This window comes from Narcine bancroftii, chromosome 12, assembly GCF_036971445.1.
Source record: "Narcine bancroftii isolate sNarBan1 chromosome 12, sNarBan1.hap1, whole genome shotgun sequence".
NCBI lineage: Eukaryota > Metazoa > Chordata > Chondrichthyes > Torpediniformes > Narcinidae > Narcine > Narcine bancroftii.
In genome coordinates this window covers 33692413-33715159 of record NC_091480.1, presented here as the reverse complement: position 1 = coordinate 33715159, position 22747 = coordinate 33692413, and the positions used below count along the sequence as shown (strand labels likewise).

The 22747-nt window shown below is 40.8% G+C and overlaps 1 protein-coding gene across 2 annotated transcripts in view; it reads right to left on the bottom strand.

Moving 5' to 3' along the window:
• Window positions 1-21336, bottom strand: part of LOC138747636 (uncharacterized) — a 173632-nt gene extending 152296 nt beyond the window's left edge. For both annotated transcript variants that reach the window (XM_069907052.1, XM_069907054.1), the window contains exons 1-5: window positions 21050-21336; window positions 18144-18299; window positions 17245-17429; window positions 15845-16027; window positions 11809-11900 (exon numbers count right to left, since the gene is read on the bottom strand). In XM_069907052.1, coding sequence (XP_069763153.1) covers window positions 11809-11900; window positions 15845-16027; window positions 17245-17429; window positions 18144-18299; window positions 21050-21310 — 877 coding nt within the window. In that variant the 5' untranslated portion in view covers window positions 21311-21336. The remainder of the gene's footprint in view (window positions 1-11808; window positions 11901-15844; window positions 16028-17244; window positions 17430-18143; window positions 18300-21049) is intronic.
• Window positions 21337-22747: the final 1411 nt, after the last annotated feature.

The window sequence follows — 22747 nt, the reverse complement described above, 5'->3', positions numbered from 1 at the left end:
TACTATGGCATCCAGCTATGAGAACTAGAAGCTATGGCTGCTAATAGATTCTGTTGGCGGGCCCTTTGCTATGAAGCCTACACCAGCCTATCCACTTTTGAAGACAGGCGCTGCCAAAAATGATGGAAAACCATGAACGGCTTCACAAAGCAGCAGCCATGGACTTCCAGTGCCCCCATTGTGCTAAACTCTGCGGTTCCAGACTGGGACTGCAAAGTCACCTTCATGTCCACAGATGAACTGCTCAACGTGTCTTCTTCGATCCGAGGACAACCAATACAATATGGAACCAGATAAGGATGGGTAGATGGGAACAACGAGGGAAAGGAAAGGCACAACAGTGGAGGAGTTTGTGAACGATGGGCAGTTGGAACCAGACAGTGGAGGGGAAAAACACTGGGTAATGGGAGAGTTGGGAGTGGGGTTGGGAAAGAAGAATGTGTGTGAGAGGACCTGGATAGATCATTAGGAGAAAGAATCAGGGCAGGTTAGCTGAAATTGGAACATGCTACTGGGTTGTAGGTTACTCAGGTGGATTATGAGATGCTGCTCCTCCTGTTTGTGCTCAGCCTCGACCTGGCAGTGGAATAGGATAGACAGGGATGTGTGGAAGCAGGCCAGGGAGTTAAAATAGCTCGCCACTGGGGAATAACCATTACAGGGAGAGTGTTGGTGCTTTTGACTGGTTCATGCCTGGTCACGCTGATGTTGAGAGACCACATTGTATGCAAGAGGCAAGGTTGGAAATGTTGCACGTGAGTGTCCAGCTCACCTGGAAGGGAAGTTGGCTTGGCAGGGAATTATTTTTTTTAATTAACAAATGTTGAAAAATATTAATTACACTTCCTATTCATAACTTCAAAATGTTTCCATTGTTAGTTTCCAAAGTTCATTGATAAAATGACCACAACAATTCAAATATGCATATTCCCTCATATAGTTAATCGGATAAAAGCTTTCTGTGGTGATACCGCAATTACATCGATCCTGAAAATTCAAAGCAATGAAACTAAAATTATATGTCAAAATTATTTAATGAAATAGAATTCAGTTCTACCAAGCCTTCTTTGGCTCCACTTTCTGCTACGTGTACCTTTGAACAATGCAAAATAAAGATGATAGATGATTGAGAAGCAAGACTTACAGAGTACAAGATGGAAAATTACCAGGGAGTTATGAAAGCCCATAACCCATCTCATTGCAATTGCATTCCATTCATTTCAATGTAGGAACTGGGTGAGGCCAGTAATCCTCCCAATTAATTCTACCTTATAAGTGTTAAAAATCCCACCAGTAAAGACAAAATCTGCAACTATAATTGTGTGTATGTACACTGTATGAGCAAATCTATCACCACTTTGGGTAAATTCCAGCACTAATACTTTGCCAAAAGCCATTCATAAAAGAGATTATGCTCTTTACTGCTTCAATTTTGACAGTTTTGCCAAAAGCAACTTTCAGTCGGTTCAAGGGAAATCCCATCATTTAAACGATACTTGTAATAGTCAACGATGTGCAAGAAATAAAGAATGTGCATATAATTAGAACCTTTCTTGACATCAGGACATTCTGAAGCCTTTTTTTTTCACCCAATAAATCAGCCCATTCTATCTGTGCAATGCTGAAAGAAGCAGCAGGTACACTTGGGGCAAATGAAAATGAGGTTCCAGAAAAAAGCTTTATCAAAAACAAAGGCATTTCAACTCTCAAATCCTAGGCACTTCATAGAAAGGTAATGGAACAAAACTTGAGACAACGTCACACAGAGGTTTTATAAAGACATGAGCAAATGCTCAGCCAAAATGTCAGCTTGAAGGGGTGTCTTAAAAGAAGTAGCGAGTTGGGGAGATTAAGAAAGACTATTTTGGACCTTGGCATCTGTTGCAGTGCAAAAGGTATGATATTCGTGGGCTTTGTTGTGTTGTAGTACATATGGATTCTGAAGCTGCAGTACTCCTTTCTTCCCTTTAAGTGGCAAGTACCACTTTAAGAAGTACTTGGAATTGATATCAATGCAGTATTTGCAGTCATGGATTTTTAAACTTCAGTTTTAGAGCCTCTTTCACGAGCGGTTCCAGGCAGACAGCTGTTCAATCAATGGACTTCTCTTTAACAAATTAGATTACTTATTAACTTATTAGCATTCCGGGAGGCCATTTGGCCTTTTCTCTTTTTTCCAGCTGCCAATTGAACAACCTCATCAGTTCAATTTATCTTTTTAAATTGACAAAGATGAAGAGGATTTTAATATAGACAATGCTGGAAACACTCAGCAGGTCAGACAGCATCTGTGGAAAGAGATATAGAATAAAAATGTCATGTCCTAAACACTTGGACGCAAAACATGAATTCTATTTCTCTTTATACTAATGCTGCCTGATCTTACTTTTTGAACCCTTTGAACTCATCGCAAACGGTCCCTGTGAACAAGGTTCAGAGTTTCAACCAGGCAAATGGATTGATGCAATGTTTTGGAGGGCTACCTTCTGGCTACTGCCAGCTGTCCTGAGGTACCAACACAACCCACCATAGGAAGTTGGTGGACCACACTAATTCACTAGATAACAACCATCGGGCTCATATTTCTGTGCATTATCCTATTATGTTGTGTGTATAACATTATAAAGTGTCCCCCTGAGTTTGTGGATAGAGTGACACGATGCGGGGTCTTTCAAGGGGTGGAATGTTATCCGGAGGATTGTCCAACATATCAGAGAGGAAACTGTTTAGAGCAAATGGACGTGATGTAGAGTAGTCGTCTCTAACACAGCTCTGTACCTTCAGAATTCCTTTTCCCCTGTTTAGCTTTTTAAAACTTTCAAAGAGGTGTCTTTTTCATATTTTGTGCTCTTATCGAAGTTGAAATGGATACAAGAAGTGGTAAAGTCAGGGAAAAAAAAGGAAAAATTGAAAGATACAAGAAATTCCGACTAATCTACTAGCAAACGCAACTACTAAGCTTGAGCAGGTCAAAGTATTTATTGCTGGATAATTTAAAGTTCTAAATGCTAGAATTTTGGTATTGGAAAATCAACTTGCACAGGCCTGTCATTCTACAGAAGAACAAGGTGAGCGTTTAACCTCGGCAGAATCTACTTTAAAGGATTTGAGAGACCTGGAAGGTAATAACAAAAAGTTAACAGTGAGAATTATCGATTTGGAAAGTTGAAGTAGATGGCAGAATCTGTGGATCGTGGGCTTGGCTGAAGATACAGAAACTGGCATTCTTACTAAATTTTTCTCTGGCCTGATGGTGTCGGTGTTTGAGAAAGAGATAGAGCACATTGTTCACTGTTGCCTAACCACCATGTTCGGTGGTTATACCCCTACACCACTATCAAACGAAGGAACTGTTGATCCGTGAAGCTTGTCGTAAAGGCACACTGCAATATCATGGCAAACAATTTAGAATTGTGGAAGATTGCTCTCCCAATGTTATGAAGCAGCGGATCATCAGGAAGAAAGTTATCTCGGAGCTATTCGAGCGTGGGTGTAATCCTTCGTTGCTGTTCCCAACTCATCTTCGCACTTCTCTTCTCAGCAGGAGCAAGAATGACACTTGGGAGTACATTCGCAAACTTCCCACTCCGTCTTGAATGACATTTACTTTTTCTGATGAAAGGCTGTTTTAGAAGGCTTTCACAGGGAAAGCGTGGTTATTGCAAGTTGATTTAATTTAAAAGGGAAAGAATTTGACATAATTTGATTGTATTTATGGTTAAGACTTCTATCAAAATGGGATTTAAAAAAAATCCTGTAACAGATTTGTGAAAAGCTTTATGAAAAGTCTTCAATCTTTTTTTGATGTGTACTACAACTTAGTCTAAACATGATGACTTCTTTTGGTTTGGTATGAAGAGCTGCAGGGGTAATGTTTATTATTTTTCTTTTGACCACAAGATCACAAGAAAATGGAACAGAAGCAGGCCATTGGGCCCATCGAGTCTGCTCCATGAAACCTCCCTGAGCTAAATTGTTCTCGTATCTAGTTCCAAGTTTTGGCCTTGTCCCCATATCCCATGATACCTGGACTAATTAGATACCTATCAATTTCCCCTTGAAAATGTTCCTTATACGTTAGCCTTCTCATTCCTGAAATTTTTGCTACCTTGTCTGCCCTCTCTTTAGCTTTTATTTTAGCTATAACCTCTCTTGTTAGCCACAACTGCATCATTTTACCATTCATAATCTTCATTTTCCTTGGAATATATCTATCCTGTGCCTTCTTTATTTCTTGTAGAAATATCAACCGTTCGTAGAAATATCTGCCGTTCCCCCATCTAGCTTATTTCTTCAGTCAACTTGGGCCAGTTCCTTTCTCATACCATTGTAATTCCCGTTGTTCCACTGAAATATTGTCACACCAGATATCATTTTTTTTCTCTTTCAGATTGGAAACTGAACTCTATCATGTTGTGATCACTACTTCCTAAGGGCTCCACAACCTTTAAATCCCTAATCACCTCAGGTTCATTACACCTCACCCTATCGAGAACCACCGATCCTCTAGAGGGCTGTTCCAAAAAGCCATCCTTTAGACATTCAAAAACCCTTTCTCCTGAGATCCTGCATCTTCCTGTCTTTCCCAATCCCCTTTCTTATTAAAATCTCCCATAATTATCTTGACCTGCTCCTTTGGACACACTCTTTCTATTTCCATCTGCAGTTCACAGTCCACGTGCTGGCTGGTGTCTGGGGGCCTGTATATTACAGCTCGTAAGGTTTTTTACCCTTGCCATTTCTTATTTCAGCCCATAAAGATTCCACAATTTCTATCCCTATGTCCATTCTTTCAAATGATTTAATAGCATTGTTTACCATCAGGGCCACAGCCACCCCCTCTACCTACCTGCCTATCTTTCCTATACAAGGTGTAACCCTGTACATTCAGTTCCCAATTACATCCCTCATTCAGCCATGTTTCGGTAATGGCCACAATCTCAGATCTTTCCATTTTTATCTGCACAACTAGGTCATCTACTTATTTCTAATACTCCGTGCATTTAAGTAAAATACCTTTAGACCTGTATCTGATTTCTCTATAGTTCCATTGTTCATCAAATTATCTGGTCTTTTCCTCTGTTTGTCTTTTTTGCTGCATGTCAATTTGGACTTGTTTCCAATTTTAACTTTGTCTCCCATTATACCCTGGTTTCTTTCTACCCTAATCTCAGCACTAAGATTCAGATTCCCACCCCCCTGCCAAACTAGTTTAAACCCTCCCCAACAGCTCTAGCAAACGTGCCTGCCAGGATATTAATCCCCCTCCAGTTCAGGTGCAGCCCATCTTATTTGTAGAGGTTAGACTTTCCCCAAAAAAGATTCCAATGATCCACAAATCTGAACCTAACCCCCCTGTACCAAGTCTTGGGCCACACATTCATCTGCGACATCCTCCTATTTCTAGCCTCTCTAGCACATGGCACTGGCAGCATTCCTGAGATCATCACCCTTGACTTCCTACCTAAGTCCCTGTATTCTCTTTTTAAGAACTCATCCCTACTCCTCTTTATGTCATTAGTCCCTACATGGGCCACAACATCTGTCTGCTCCCCTTTCCCCGCCAGAATGCTGTGAACTCTATCAGAGACATCCCTGACCCTAGCACCTGGGAGGCAACACACCAGTCAGGAGCTCAATCTCGTTCACAGAAACCCCTATCCACAAGCCTAATCAAAGGGTACCCAAACACTATCTCTCTTCTCTTCTTCCCCCTTCCCTTTTGAGCCGGGGGGCCAGCCTCTGTACTGGAGACATCAACACCTCGGCTTGTCCCTGAGTGCTCATCTCTGTCAACAGTATCCAAAAGGGTATACCTGTTGTTGACCTGAATGGTCACAGGGGAATCCTGGACTGTCTGAGCAGGAACATCTAGTCTCACTGGAAGATAGTGGGTTTCTAGATTGAATTAGCAGGCTATTCGACAGCCTTAGGTGGGTGGGACTGGAGGGATGTGGGGGGGGGGGGTTGGTTCATAGGTGTTTCTGTTTTGCATTGCCATGGTGCTTCATTGTTGCAGTTTTTTTGGTTCCAGCTTTTGGAGTTGTACTTTCTGGTTTTAACAGGCACAGAGGTTGTTGTGTATATTACACAAATTTAGCTCTGCACCTGCACAGTGGAATTTTTGAAATTAGTATTACTATTATTATTTAATTTGTATATCTGAGTGATCATGGCTAATCCTGTTAAATTCCTCAGTTGGAATGTGAAAGGCCTAAATCATCCAGTGAAATAAAGGAAAGTGGCTTCACATTTAAAACAACTTAAAATTGCAATTATATCTTTTCATGAGACACTTATGCATGGCAGTGATGTTTTGTGGCTGATGTTATGGTGGAAGGGGCAGCAATATCATTCTTCCTTTCAAGCTAAATCTAGAGGGGTATCAATTTTCATTAATCAGAATGCTCTTTTTAGTATGCATAATGTTGTTTCGGATTCTAACAGTCATTTTGTTATTGTTTCAGGGAAATGACATGATAAAATGGTGGTTTTCGCAAATGCTTTTGCTCCTAATGTTGATGATCTGAGGTTTTGAAAATGTTTTTGCTGGATTTAAATTTATATTCATTTATTCTAGGCAGGGATTTCAACTGTTGGTTGAACCATATCTTAGATCGTTCATCTTTTAACCCTGCCACATTAAATAAATCTGCCTCATTAATAAGTTATTTGCTATCAGATTATGGTATTTCAGATGTTTGGCCTTTTTTATCCTACTAATAGAAAGTATATTTTCTTTTTCTGCTTTCATCACACTTACCCACGTATTAATTACATTTTTATTGATAATAAATTAATTCCATTAACTCATTCTTTTGAATATCACAGTATTATGATAACTGATCATGCCCCTGTTACATTATCATTCACTCTTCCTAATTTTCCTGAAGATAAAAGACACTGGCACTTTAATTTATTATTATTATCAGATAAGGACTTTGTTAAGTTTATGGAAGAACAAATAGCTTTCTTTTTGATACTAATGTCTCTTCAAAGAGTTATATGGGATACTTTGAAGGCTTTTCTTAGGTGGCAAATCATTTCATAAACTGCTAATAAAAAAGGAAGACTAATAAAGAAAGATCTGAGTTAATTAAACAAATTAAGCAGATAGATCAATAATACACTCAAAATAAAAGCAGATATATGCAAAAAATAGATTAAACAAAACTAAATTTGATATTCTCTCAACATAACCAGTTGAATGCTAACTTTTGAAATCTAAAAGTCAATTTTATATTCATGGTGATAAATCTGAGTTTCTGGCTACCCAATTGAGAGGATTTGATGCTAAGTGGCACATTACAAAGGTTTATAAAGATAAAGGTATTATGACATCAAAACATTCTGAGATAAATTATATATTTTAATATTCTATTCCAAATTATACTCTTCTGAATGTACGATTGATGGTAATTTGATGAAGAATTTTCTAGACGGATTGAATATCATCAAGATTTCTTCAGATAGTTGAATTAGACTGGATGAATCTAGATCGCAAGAGGAAATAACAGTTGTTATATCTTTATTACAATCTGGAAACACTCCTGGACCCAATGGGTTTCCTGTGGAATTTTTCAAATTATTTTCTGAATTGCTCACACCTTACTTGAGTGTGGTGTTTGCAGATTCATTTTAACAGGATAAACTTCCAGATTCATTTAGTGAGGCTTGCATATCTTTAAGAAAGATAAAGACATAACTGGATGTTCCTCCTATAGGCCAGTTTCTTTACTAAATTTTACAATTTTGGCTAAAATTTTAACTAATTGGATGGAAATCATTCTAATATCAGTTATTCTGAAGATCAGACAGGGTTTATTAAAAACCAATATTCCAATTTTAATATATGTCACAATGAATATTATGTATTTGCCCTCCAGGAAAACTCCTGAGTATATTCTTTCATTGGATGCAGAAAAAGCTTTTGATTAAACAGAATGGGAATATCCATTTACAACTCTTGAAAAATTCAATTTTGGTTCTGATTTTATTACATGGGTTAAATTATTGTACTTATGTCCACAATTCTTACTAATTTACAACAATCTCAGCAATCTGCAACATGGCTCTTGTCAAGTATGCCCACTAAATCCTTTATTATTTGATCTGGCAATTGAACCATTAGCAATTGGTTTCCATGAGTGTAAAGATGTCCTAGGGATATGGAGGAAAGGAACTGAACACAAGGTCTCCGTTTGTGCAGATGATCTCTTAACTTTTTATTTTGGATCCAGTTCCCTCCCTTCCCTGTATGATGTCATTACTTTCACAATTCATTCAATTTTGAGGATATAAGTTGAATTTGCATAAAAGTGAACTCCTTCCGTTGAATTCTCCTGCATCAATATATGATCATTAAAAATCAATTTACCTATCTTGATATTACAATTACAAAGAATCATTAAAAAAAACATTTTAAGGAGAATTATCTTGCTATGTTTAAATAAATGAAGCATTCCCTGATCAATGGTCATCTTTGTCTACAACTTCCAGTTGGCCGTATAAATTCTATTAAAATTAATACCTTACCTAAATTTTTATCTTCTTCAATCTGTTCTAATTTTTGTTCCTAAATATTTTTTACATTCTTGATTCAGCTATATCATCTTACATATGGAAGGGAAAGCATTCTTGCCTTAATAAAGTTCTTCCACAGAGATCTAAGAGAAATGATGGCATAGTTCTGCCTAACTTTAGATTTTGCTATTGGGCAGTCAATATACAATGTCTGACATCTTGGCCTTTTTTCTCCCCGCAATCATTCTAACCATCTATTATGGGTATCAATGGAGCTGAACTCCCCACAAAGTTTTTCCATTTTAGTGCTTCTTGGCTCTTCAGTTCCATTTTCAACCAATTTAACAGACAATTCCATTGTTAAACATGCTATGATAATTTGGGAACAGTTTAGAAAATGTTTTGCATTTCACAATTTCTCTCCTTCAAGCCCTTATTGTGTCTAATCGCTTTTTTCAGAGATGTCATAGAGAGGGTAATCAAAGTTTTAAGGATCTGTTCATTGATGGATACTTTGCATTATTTGAGCAGCTTTCTGCTAAATTTAACCTGCCCTAATCTTAATTCTTTAGAGCAGGGGTGTCAAACTCAAATTCACAGAGGGCCAAAATTAAAAACTTGGACTAAGTCGTGGGCCAAACTAAATATTGATTGAAAATTTTCGACAACATCTGCATGTTTTCTCTTCTTTCAACATATGTAATGTTAAACTTTTTCTTATTAAAATAAATGTTTAAAAATAGTTTTGATTAAACTCTTTCCAGAAGAAGCATTAACAAATGAGAAATAAAATATTCAATAAATAATATTTCTCTATAGCCTTTCTTCTTCTTCTTTGGCTTGGCTTCGTGGACGAAGATTTATGGAGGGGGTAAATGTCCACGTCAGCTGCAGGCTCGTTTGTGGCTGACAAGTCCGATGCGGGACAGGCAGACACGGTTGCAGCGGCTGCAGGGGAAAATTGGTTGGTTGGGGTTGGGTGTTGGGTTTTTCCTCCTTTGCCTTTTGTCAGTGAGGTGGGCTCTGCGGTCTTCTTCAAAGGAGGTTGCTGCCCGCCAAACTGTGAGGCGCCAAGATGCACGGTTTGAGGCGATATCAGCCCACTGGCAGTGGTCAATGTGGCAGGCACCAAGAGATTTCTTTAGGCAGTCCTTGTACCTTTTCTTTGGTGCACCTCTGTCACGGTGGCCAGTGGAGAGCTCGCCATATAACACGATCTTGGGAAGGCGATGGTCCTCCATTCTGGAGACGTGACCCACCCAGCGCAGCTGGATCTTCAGCAGCGTGGACTCGATGCTGTCGACCTCTGCCATCTCGAGTACTTCGACGTTAGGGATGAAAGCGCTCCAATGGATGTTGAGGATGGAGCGGAGACAACGCTGGTGGAAGCGTTCTAGGAGCCGTAGGTGATGCCGGTAGAGGACCCATGATTCGGAGCCGAACAGGAGTGTGGGTATGACAACGGCTCTGTATACGCTTATCTTTGTGAGGTTTTTCAGTTGGTTGTTTTTCCAGACTCTTTTGTGTAGTCTTCCAAAGGCGCTATTTGCCTTGGCGAGTCTGTTGTCTATCTCATTGTCGATCCTTGCATCTGATGAAATGGTGCAGCCGAGATAGGTAAACTGGTTGACCGTTTTGAGTTTTGTGTGCCCGATGGAGATGTGGGGCCTTTAAGCTCCTTTTAAATGTATTTTTTTTCACAAGCCAACAAGTCAAAAAAATAACAACTTGCTTCAATGAAAATCCAATCTTTCAACTATGAACAGTCCAAAGTTAACCAAAGAAAATGTTAATCCAAGCTTAGCTTGCTACACTGTGATTTACTCTGATGCACCTGGGTCTAAACCAGATACTTGGCATCTCTTCTTAGATGCAAGTTCATCAAACTCTGGGGTCAGAGTTTGCCTCCCACCTGTCCTGAAAGGTCCTGTTTTCTGTCTTTCGTTTGGCCATTTTTCCGTAAGGGGTTTATTACATGTGAGTTAGGCGACAGGTCGCAGATGCTAATGGAAGTAAAGAGAGGATGTGGGGGCGATTAGCAGGCTGACGGGCTGGCGCCAATGCATTTGCAAAGCATTCTGGGATGTGTAGTATTAGCTGTGCATGCGCTATACTGGTGCGGCGGCCAGCGGGCCAGCTCTAATACATATTTGATATGATCTTGCGGGCCAAATATAATTATATCACGGGCCAAATTTTGCCCTCGGGCCTGAGTTTGACATGTGTGCTTTAGATATTTGCAAATCTGACATTTTCTTGAATCACAGCTTTCTGATTTTCAGAGAGTCTGAATCAAATTTTGTAGATTTTTTTTTAGTTTAATGTCTTCTCGTAAAGGTTTAATATCAACTATTTATGAGAAATTGTTATGTTTAAAACAGACTTCACTAGTTAAAATTAAAAATGCTTGGGAACAGGATTTAAATTTGACTATATCGGATGTGGATTGGGACACAATTCTTAAGTTGGTTAATAGCTCTTCATTATGCGCTCATCACTGTTTATTACAATTTAAGGTGGTGCACAGAGCACATATGTCTAAGGTTAAATTGTCTCATTTTTACTCTAATACGAGTCCCTGTTGTGACAGGTGTAAGAGCAGAGAAGCTTCATTAATTCATAATAGACTTGTCCTAGTCTAGAAAAATACTGGAGAGAGGTTTTCTGCACTTTGTCTACAATTTTTAATATAGATCTAGTACCAAATCCTCTGGTGGCCCCCTCCAGCACCTTTGCCCCAGTAATCGCACCTGGATCCCAGGAGAGCTACCCATGTGATGCAGTTTAAAAGAGGCTAGTGATAGCGATAAGTACTGCCAGCAATACCCAGATGCAGAAAAATAGATAAATAAAGATTCAATAAGAGTAATTCCCTCCCCGATGCCCACAACTCTGTGCAATTAGTTATAATTCAAAAGTATTGCATCTTGAAAGTCATTGTGAGAACTAAAATGCTACAAATGCCTTAAAGATTGAAGAAGACATTCTATTTAGACTTTGGCCTGGGGTAAATGGTACTTGCACAACAAATCCCCTCCACACCAGCACTTAGATGTAGTGAGTGGAGTAAAATAAAACCTGACCAATAACATTCTAGCAGAGGCAGGGACAGGAAGAGTCAGGGAGGGAGTGCTGGAGTGTTGAGATGGCAGTGACATGAGGAGGGAGGGAGGAATGCAAAGCTTTCCAAACTATTTTTGAATCATTAAAAATGTAAGTATTTTTCGAATCATGGTCACAATGTGCGGTCGACTTTCCCAAAAATCATTTAGTGGATCAACTTACTTTCTTCTTCACTACACGTTCTTGCTTCCGTCCGATCAAGAGATCCAATAATTTCCTCCTTTCCACCTGGATTTGCCGTGTAAAGCCTTGAGCTGCAAATCGATCCAAGGAGGGCACAAAACAAGAGTTAGCTGGTTCGTCCACCATTTGCTAATGTTCACACACTAAACTACATGCAGTGAACTTCGTCACTTCATTTACCACTGGTTTAAAATTCTCCTGGAGATTGTATAAATAACAAAAGTAATATAACAAACGGGGATAGACTACAACACTGGCTCAGTGTAAGGCCTGAGTGAACAGTAATGCACCTCTGGGTCTTGTGAGAAGGTTTTGTAATATCATAACTAAAGTTCCAAAATGTGTAAATAATATTCACTTGGTTTGTAAGCTGTAGGGCACAGCCGCACAATTCTGAATGGCACTTGAGCCCAACAAGAGATCATTAGTTATACTTATTTTTGTGGCCAGGAGAAAAACGTGTTCCATAAAATCATGGATCAGAGATGCAACAGGGATCCATGCACCCAACCATATGCCCAAAATCAGCCTCAGTTTCTATATTAGGAAGAGTGCCAGGGCTTTGGTTTACCTTGTGCTGTTCACCAGATTCAGACACTGAACAAGGTGCAGGCAAACTCCATGGAGTGAAAATCTACCCAAAGGTTAGAATAGTAGGATGTTAAATTTCATAACGTGTGTTTTGTTTCTCAGCTGGCTGAATAACCAATTCAATATCAGAATGGAATTGTGCCTTGGGTTGGAAATGTTCATTAAAAATGGAAAATACTTGCAGGCCATTCAGACTAGATAAAGAAAGAATACACTTCAGCCTAAGGTTATTGAGGCAAGTGACATGCAACTCCACAAACAAGTTTTATCAGAAATTATGGATCATTGGAAAGTTATACAGGCACTTAATGCAGAAAAAAAACATATACAGGCAGTGCCTGGGTTGAAAACGTCTGATTTAGGAACCACACGTTGTTACGAACCGACAAGCTGACCAGAAGGAGGATAACGTCTACTTCCGGTTCGAGCAGAGCTCACTTTCCATTGGGCTAGCTTTAAGATATCTGCTGAAGTAAGTTTCTGCACAGCAGATTTCTAATTAGTATAGCTGTTAGCCAAGCTTTGGTGAAGCAAGTTATCTTCTGAAGGATATCCAGCATTTGACATACGTATATCTGAAGTCATAGCATTGTGTGATTGTGGTGGTACACCACCGGCCTACTGCAGGGAGCAACCTCTGTACCTGCAGGAGTGTAAGGGGACAGGACAACACCTGGCCGGCTGTCAATCAGCCGACCTGAATGGATCAAGTCCCACCCGGTCAGGTGTCAATCACCCTCCAGGATATAAGCCTGCGCCGGCCTCCTGAGGCCTCACTCAGAGTTACTGCAGCCACAGCCAGCCCTGCTCTGTGGATGACTTTGCCGATTAAAGCCTGTTGTACCATCTCTTCGGTTTTGTGTGTTTGCTTCTGTCTAACAGGGCACCGCAGTGATGTCTCCTCGATTGGCAGGTGGCCGGTGACGTGCATCCACTGCCAGGCTATGCCGGATATGGCCTGGGGAAAGCAGTGGGTGAGCGAGGGGATGTGCAGCCTGGTGGAGGGGGGAGAAGAAGCAGCGGAGTGCACCATCGCGATCCCTCCAGAACTGTCTCAGCTGATTTTATATATATGGTATATCTCGTATTATTATTATGTACTGAATTATTATGTTTTAGTGTATTGGGAACTGTTATATGTACAATATCCTAAGATAAACATTTGACTAACTAAATGAGGAATTAAAGACAGACCCAGGTAACGGAACTTGTTTTTAACCCGGAGACTGCGTGTATCCCACATGATTTTAATTTAATATTACTTCAGCAAAAATTCATGGACACAATAAGCCCTCAGCAACGCAAACCCTTGTGATGTTTTTGCATAGTAATATATCTCTAAAATGTTGTAATCTGACCCTCCATTACAGATGCTGATGGATCTGTTCTGAACTACCAGAACAGCTTTTGTTTAACACTTAATTCGGAGAATAAAGAGTGTTCTAGTTTTACTTAGCACAAAACAAATAGCCTGAAGCTAACCGCATTCTTGAGTTGCTTGAAGTTAAACTGTTTCTTTAACGAATCGAGATTCTTGTTACCAGAAAGTCAATGAAAACATTACTCATTCTCTGATGGTTTGTGGGGGGACAAGGAAAGAAATTCACTGGCTTCATCTATTGGAGATGCTGAATTAAACTATCTGTATTTGAGGAGCTTCTTTAAATACTTCGGAAAGAAGATGTGTTATCTGAAACCTAGTGTATTAAAATTTGTTAACATTTCTATTCATTGCCCTTTTGGGCAAGAGAGGGCAATAAAATGTAATAAAACAATTGATTATTTGAAGAAAAGGAAGATAATTTTTCCTTTCAGCCAGCCCCATAGATGGTGTTACACAAGTGCTACAGCAATTGCCACTCTGAGATATCGGCACCGAATACAGACCACCTGACCTTCAAATCATCGGGGAGAGAAGCACAAAAGCCTGCTGATGCTGTGATTGTAGTCAAAACAGTGAAATGCTGGAAGAACTCAGCTGGCCCATAGGTGGTAAAGATAAATAACCGATGTTCCAGGCCTAGGCGCCTCTTCGAGGTGTGATTGAAATATGTTAGGTATCTGAATTAAAGCCTGGGAAAAGGATGGGGAGAGGTGCAGATTAACAGACAAAATGTATTAATATAATAAGAGAACAGGTGAAAATTGATTTTGGCTCTGTAAAGGGGACAGAGGGAAGAGGTTGACAGAGCTAGAGGGAAGGAGACAGGAGACGATGGTTGTGGGGGGGGGGGGGTTTAACAGAATCCGGAGAAGTCAATGTTAATGTTGATGCCATCCGGTTGGAGGGTCCCCGCGCAGAAGATGAGGTGTTGTTTCTGCAATTTGCAGGTGGTCTCAGTCTGGCAGTGCATGAGACATGGACAGATATGTCACCAATGGAATGGGGTGGGGGGAGGGGGGATTTAAATGGGTGGCCACTGGGAGATCCACACTATTGCAGCGGACAGAGACAAGGTGCTAAGCAAAGTGATCTCTTAGTCTCTCAAATGTAGAGGAGACCATGACAGGAGCACCAGAAGCAGTAGCTACACCCTTCAGATTCACAGGTGAATCCTTGGAAGGATTGTTTGGGGCCTGAATGGAGGTGAGGGAGAAGCAGCAACTCATACAGTCACAGGAGAAGGCGCCAAGGGGGCCGATAGGTGAGAAGGGAGGAATGGGTGAGGGAGTCACGGAGGGAGCAGTCCCTGAGGAAGATGGAAAGGGGAGGAGTGCAGAAATGTGTCTGGTGGTGGGATGACACAGAATGCGGCAGAAATGGCAGATGATATGTTGGATAAGGAGGCTGGTGCGGTGGCAGGTGAGCAGAATCCTGTCCTTATTGCACGTGGAGGGGGAGGGAGGACAAGGCAGATGTGCAGGTAATGGAGGATACGCAGGGCTGAGTTGAATCAACTTTGTTTGAAGGAGGAGGACATCTCTGATGATATGGCAGAGAAGACTTCGACCTGGGACCAGAGGTTGTGTGTGTGTGTGTGTGTGTGTGTGTGTGTGTGTGTGTGTGTGTGTGTGTGTGTGTGTGTGTGTGCGCGCGCGCGATAGAGGAATTGCGAGCAAGGAATGGAATCCTTACAGGAGAGAGGGTGTGAAGAGGTAAGTTGAAGTAGCTGTGGGAGTTGATGAGTTTGTAGAAGATCCTGGATTAGCGACCCAGGCTCTGGACAGAATGGAAGATTAGAGATTGCAGCATGGTAACAGGGCCTTCTGTCTCATAAGCCCACAATGCGCAAATATACCCATATGTCCAATTAATCTACTAACCCTGTACATCTTTGGATCATGGGAGGAAGCCAAGCACCCAAAGGAAACACACATGGATATAAGGACAATGTACATACTCCTTAATGACAGCAGTGGATTCAAATGTGGGTCACTGACCATAATCCGCTCATTTGGGTAAAGATCGTCATTGTGCTATCACCTGACATCGATAATCTCCATTGTTTCCTGTGGCGTGTTGAGAAATATTTTCAGGTCTTGTCCTTTCTTTAGTTGGATTCCACCGTCCAAGCTTGTCAGCGTCCTCATTCCAGCCACCCACTCCAAACCAGCTTTACCAGCTGTCCCATCGAGTCCCATATGGGCAGATACATGAACCTGAGCACTAAAAGCAGAACGCAATGAATGACTTGAAACAAGACAGTCTGCAGGCACTGCAATTGTCGAAACTACACAGAAATGCCGGAGCAACTCTGAGTGCCTTACAAGACAAACCCTCTGTTCAGATTCAGCAATAAAAATAAACCAATGAAGTACAAGCATTTTTGATCATTTTTCTACAATGACATAAGGACTATTTTTCACAAATTAATTTTCTGCCAAGGGCAATATTTGATCTGGGATAAATTATAAAATTAGGTAATTCTCATATTTTGTCATGAAACAGAAGAAAACAATTTACCCCACCTGTATAATTCTCAGAACATTCCCCAAAGTCCCATTCCAAGTGACTAGAAATAGAACTTCCTACATCCTAATTAACTTATTACTGGAAATTGGTCATTTAAAGTCCCTTTAGCTCAGAAACCAACCAGATCAAATAAACCCATGATATCAGTTAAAAATCAGAGAGGCAACCTCTGAGATGCCCTGAATTCCACTCGTTTGTGTACTGATTGATCAGTTGGTCTGAAACCAAAGTCGTGTATTTAACTGCTAGCTTGTAAGCTCCAAAGGGGACATTTGGAATTTGATGAATCGAGGGTCTAGAGTCACAGTCACATGTTTAACTGACGTCTCCTGAACTCATGAAGTTATTATTTCACTGGAATATAAATTCATTTAAAGAACACATTTGGAACATATATTAAAATAAAGCAATTTAACAATGACAGACAAATCTTGCAAGCTTATTTTAAAAGTTGCATTGTTCAAATTAATCAGAAATGGAAAAAATATCCAAATAAAATCAGAGAATGTTTAAATACTTGGCGAGTCTCTTTTCATGGATATTACCTGACCTGGTGCCTATTTACAGCAGTGGTTCTCAACTTCTTTTCCTATTCACATACCACCTTAAGTAATCCCTTACAAACCACAGAACACCTATAGGATCCTATCTATAGGATGCCATAGGAGCTCTGTGGTTAGTAAGGAATTAAGTTTGCAACCACTCATTTTCAGCATTTGCTGCTTTAACCTTAGTTCAGTTTAATGTTAGGCATGTCCCTATACAATAGGCATTAAAACATGCCATTACCACCACTAACAAAAAAAAAAATTACAAGCTGATCTCAAAACAGATTAGTTCCAATTTTCTGCAGCAGTTTGTGGAACTAAATTAGTGCAATGGATTTGGTGAGATTTGATTGCAGTCTATACCTTGGCTTGACAAAACCAGTGATGATGAAGTCTTTCCACTGTTTAAGGTCTACGTTCCCTTTAATTCTTATGTTAATGGCAGCAGACGCATTTACAGCAAGTTTAATCGGGAGGCCTGAAATGGACGAAAATGTCAACTCCTCGGTAGCTAGACTTGTTCTTCTGTTATACTGGACTTCTTGACCCTAAAGAGAATTTTAAAAAACAAATGAATGGAATAGTTGAGACCAGAAGGAGGGGCTTATTGGTGGGAACTTGCAGCAGCTGCCATAACTTTGGAGGGTGCCCTGTCTATGCTAAAGCTACAGTGGTCCATTCAGAGCAGCCACAAGGAGATTCAATGCAAACATTTAAATGTTGATCCTCGAGATGACTGCAGTGGACTGGAGTGGTGCAGATTTGAAAAGAGTGTGTGGGGAAGGATGCAAGGGTCCTTGCCATGGTTCAGCCCCGGTGGCAGTTTTGCGGACTGTCCCAGAGGATGCTTTCAGAGTCAGACATCCAGAGCTGCTGGCACTTTGGTCTGCCCGAAACCTGTTGGTCTTTCAGCATACGGAGGTGCCAGTCTGGTAATGCGGCATGTTCAAGGCTGCAAGAGTACATGCTAAGGGATGCAGCCAATGGGAGGGTGCTGTGGGGAAATCCCTAACCATCCGAGGGGGGAGAAACAACAAGGTGCCACAGTGATGGTAATGGTGTTTTAAGAGAAGAAATGTAATATTGTACATTGATGAGAATGTATAGCTATGACTGACATTATTATGGGTGTAAAAAGTCTTTGAACATTTTTTTTGTAAATAATTTATTGTGAATAAAGTATATTTCGGGTGAAAATGTTAATTAATCTTAAAAATATCAAATATTACACCACTTAAATGAAAAATGAAAATCTTCTTTACCTTTAAGAGTCTTATTGCAATTTCAGCCATGTCTAAAGAGTATTGCTTTACTTGCAACTTCAAATCACTGCAGTCCAGGAAACTTAATTCATTTCCAAATATCTTCATGCTCAGACCACAACTCAACTTCTTCCTCTTTTCCATTCTTTTGGTAAACTAAATCAGCAAAACAAGATTAAGTTCTTAATGCAGGGCGAGGTTAGGCAGAGCAGCTTAATGGAAGATCCTTCCCAGCAAAGAGTTTACATTCATAGCACTTTATATTACAGATGTTTCGGGGGATAAACTGAACCAAAATTCTCTAACCTAGATTTAAAAGTTTAGCATGTTATAACTCAGTCGCAAATCACAAACACTGCTTGTATACTTGAAGTAGCAGGGATTTACTAATGGAATCCGGGGGAAATGGGAGAGGTTCACGTGGCTGGCTAGATATTCGACTGCGTATGAAATGCACTTTAATAGGCAAGACCCATACCAGTCTCAGTTGTGGCTGCAGGGAGTAATTGTCTTACATGCAGGACATAAGTTGCCTGTGCACAAATAGCACAATCCACAGGCCTTTTGCAGAGTTTTGAAAATCCACATGAGAAGATATCAATAAGATTGATCTTCGAGATGACTGTGGTGGAGTGGAGGCAGTCGCCCATCTTTTTTGCTGAATGCAGATGTTTCCTGAACTTCAGGAACTAAGTTTCAGGGGAAGGTTAAACAGGTTAGGACTTTATTCCCTGGAGCGTAGAAGAATGAGGGGAGATTGGATAGAGGTATTTAAAATTATGAGGGGGACAGGCAGAGTAAATGTAGATAGGCTTTTTTCCATTGAGGGTAGGTGAGATACAAACCAGCGGACATGGGTTAAGGGTGACGGGGGAAAAATTTAGGGGACACTTCTTCACACAGAGAGTGGTGGAAGTGTGGAACAGACTGACAGCTGAAGTGGTGAATATGAGCTCAATTTTAATATTTAAGAAGAATTTGGACAGAACATGGATGGGGGGGGTATGGAGGAATGTGGATTGGGTGCAGGTCTAGGCAGAGACTAGAAGGGCCTATTTCTGTGCTGTAATGTTCTTTGGTTCTATAAAGCTCAAATTTGTCCACAGATTGCAACACCATTGTTGGAACTCTCAAGGGAGTGGTTGTAATGGCTGGAAATGGTGGAGCATTTTCAGGTGAGCCGAGTGATGAATGTTGAGATGGACACAGGAATGTACATGCATTTCTCAAACAATGACAATTGAAAGGCCTCCTTAAACAAGAAAGCCTCTGCTTCAAAATGCTGAGAAATTTGGTCCATTCTTGCCTCGTAATTGAACCCATGATTACTTTTTGATGCCTAACTCCCCAACAGTCTTAAAACTAAGACCTGTCCCTTGAAGGAGTGCTCAAGAAGGCCTTCGCCATTCCATTAGGTCCATCAAGACCTTCACAGTTACCTTGTCACAAATCCAAAGCCCAATGCAGGAAGTGCAGTTCAGCCTCAGTTACACGCACTGGCGCACAGAATCACCACCTCAATGGGACAGCAAGCCCTGCTCACGTCAGGAAGTGCTGAGCACTTTCGACAATTGATGTTTCACCTTATTTCATCTTCACAACCCATATTGTGTTTTACTTGCCACACAATTGAATTTCTAAACCATGCCTTAATTTTTCATCTAAAATTGTCTGATAACACGTTTCACAAGGCAAGCGTTAATGAAGTAATATTTGATTTGTGGCCGCTTCACTGAATTCTGATCAAATTGGTCGTATTTATCATCAGACACCACAAATCTGCTAGATCAAAACACGGATGAAGACCATATTCACATTTAGCAGTATATTTATGTAATTATTGTGAGTAATTTTAATCCTCACACCAGTGATCACAATTGGAAGTTCCTTCAGAGATTCAGCTTCACAATCTAAATGTTAAAAGTCTTTCTTTCTCAGAATCCTCATTTCAGGGCTGGGCTTGTTTTCAGTGGAGGGAACAAAGAGAGGGCAGGAACTGGGAAACTGCACCATTTTATGTGTCTAAAGTTGGAGGACATAGCTTTAGGATTAGGGGTAAAAGGTTTTGAAGGGAACTCAAGAAGAGTTTTATTTACCCACACGGTATCTGGAATCTGAGTGAATGTGGAACCTTGTCTGAGTGTGCCATGGAGGCAGGTACTGTCAGAACATGATTCTAGATGAGTACTTGAATCACTGATGCACAGAAAGATCGGGACCTCAAACTGGTAAACAGAAGTCGTATGGGTGGGTACTTGATTGGCACAGTCATGGTGGACTGACTGCCTTTTCCTTTTGTGAAAGTCAGCCCTTACTGTAATAAAACAGCAGAGCCAATTACACGTACAACAGTTTCTTTATTCAGCCTTGATAACGCTAGCGGGAGTGAGGGGTATAAAGAAAGAGTTCAGTTACTCATTCTCTACATTGAGCCCCACTCAAAGCACACAGAGTGTCCATCCCATTTTTATACACCTTTGGGCAGGGAGATGCTACAAGTTTCACACAGTTGGCTATTCTTGATTTTACAACAATATGTTGCCCTGCGGTGTCTGTAGACAAGCTGGCAAAAACAGCATGACCTTACTTATTTAGTCTTACTACACTCTTTGTGGTGTTAGTTACTATCTCACTAGAACACAGGGAGAGTCATGTTAGAAGGCAGTCTCATTCCCACCGATGTTATAAGGCAACAATATTCTCACCCAACTCATTAACCTTGTTAAGCATATTCGTTAAACTTATTCTTTCACAGTGCGACCGTATGAGTATCGATTTATAACCAGACTTTCAAGTAACTATTTTGGGGTGTGTGTGTGTGTGTGTGTGTGTGTGTGTGTGTGTGTGTGTGTGTGTGTGTGTGTGTGTGTGTGTGTGTGTGTGTGTGTGCGCGCGCGCGCGCTTACCCTGGTCTCTATTTCATTCATTCTGTTATAGTCCACATTCTGGCAGCTTTTTTTTGCCCGTTGAGGCTTGAGAGGCTCCACCTGATGCTGTGGTGCCAGTGATCTGCCGACAGTACGCCTTGGCGTTGCTCCCTTTTTACTCAGAGGCCGAGTGGAAAATTCGGCTGGATTTCTCGTTCTCCATTTTTTTCCTGAATTCTTCCCACGCTTGAGACTGTCCTTTAAAGGGTGCTGCTTGTGACCAAATATTTTCTGCACCATATACTCAGCATTCTCTACCCGAATGCCAACCTGTATATATGTAGGCAGAGAAAAAGGGTAAAACAGCTCAATTGAAAGACAAATGAAAAGAACATGACTTGTTCCTGACAATAAATTCTGATTCTGAAATGTAATGCTACATTTAAGTGAATTAGGCTTACTTTTAACTGTAGAAATACTATCATTAACAAGGGTATGGATCAGGAATTAGACAGAAAAATGGGATTAGAAATTCCTAAATGTTAAAATCACAACTACAGTCAATGTTGTGAATAATTATTACATTTTTTTTGGTTCAGTATTTCATTTGCTACCACAGTTTCCATCGGAACCAATCCACTTTAATTGCCAACAGGTTTCCAATTAAGGGTTTCCACCTGAAACATTGACACTATTGCCTTCCATCCATACTCAATCCACTGAGTTCCTCCAGCATTTTGTGTGTTGTGAGGAGTAAAATGCGAAAGTCTGCAGAAACCATGACTAAAGTCAAAACATAATGCTGGAGAAATTCAGTAGGTCCAACCTGTAGTATATATAGCAAAGGCAAAGATACAAAAATAATGATTTGGGCTTGAGTAAAAATGTAGGCAGGCACCCGAACAAAATGAAGGGGCGGAGGGACAAGGGGAAGAGCACAGTCCCACAGGCAAGAGATGGATAAGGGGGCGGGGTGTTGGCTCCGTGAATGGAGAGGGAAGGGGTGGAGTGTTGGAGGAAAGAAGACAGAGGGATGGGGAAGAGGAAGAATGGGGAGTGGGCTAGCAGAAACCAGAGAAGTTAATGTTAATGCCACCCGGTTGGAGAATGCCCAGACGGAATATTAGGTGCTAATCCTCCAATTTACAGATGGCCATGGGCGCACACGTCAGCACGGGCGTGGGGCACAGAATTGAAATGGTTGGCCACTGGGAGATTCCTGTCATTTGTGTGTTGCTTCTGTTTTCCACCATCTGCAGTCTCTCTTGTTTACATTCCCCAAACCACAGGCCTCATGTAAGATGAATTTGTCACTCTGGTCCAGATCTACCCATAGGAGGTTGAGCCTGAACCATACAGGTCCTGAATAACCAACACTTTACCCTGTAAAAACACAAAAGCGCTGTAAGAACTCGTCAGGTCTCCCAATGATCGTCGAAGGTATAGAGATATAACCAACGTTTCAGACCTGATTCCCTTCTTCAAGGTGTGAGCAAGAAGCAGGCAGGCACCTGAAAGGAGGGGAAGAAAGGTTGGGGGGGTGGGGAAGCACAGGCCAACACACAAAAGCTGCCCTCTCTTCCCTTTTCCCCAGCCAGGTTTTTGATCACACCTTGAAGAAGGAAATCAGGCCCGAAACTTGGGTTATATCTCTTTATCATCTATGGACACTACAAAATTTGCCGAACACTTCTAGCCTTTTTTGTGCTTTCTACCACAATCACAGTGTTTGGAGAC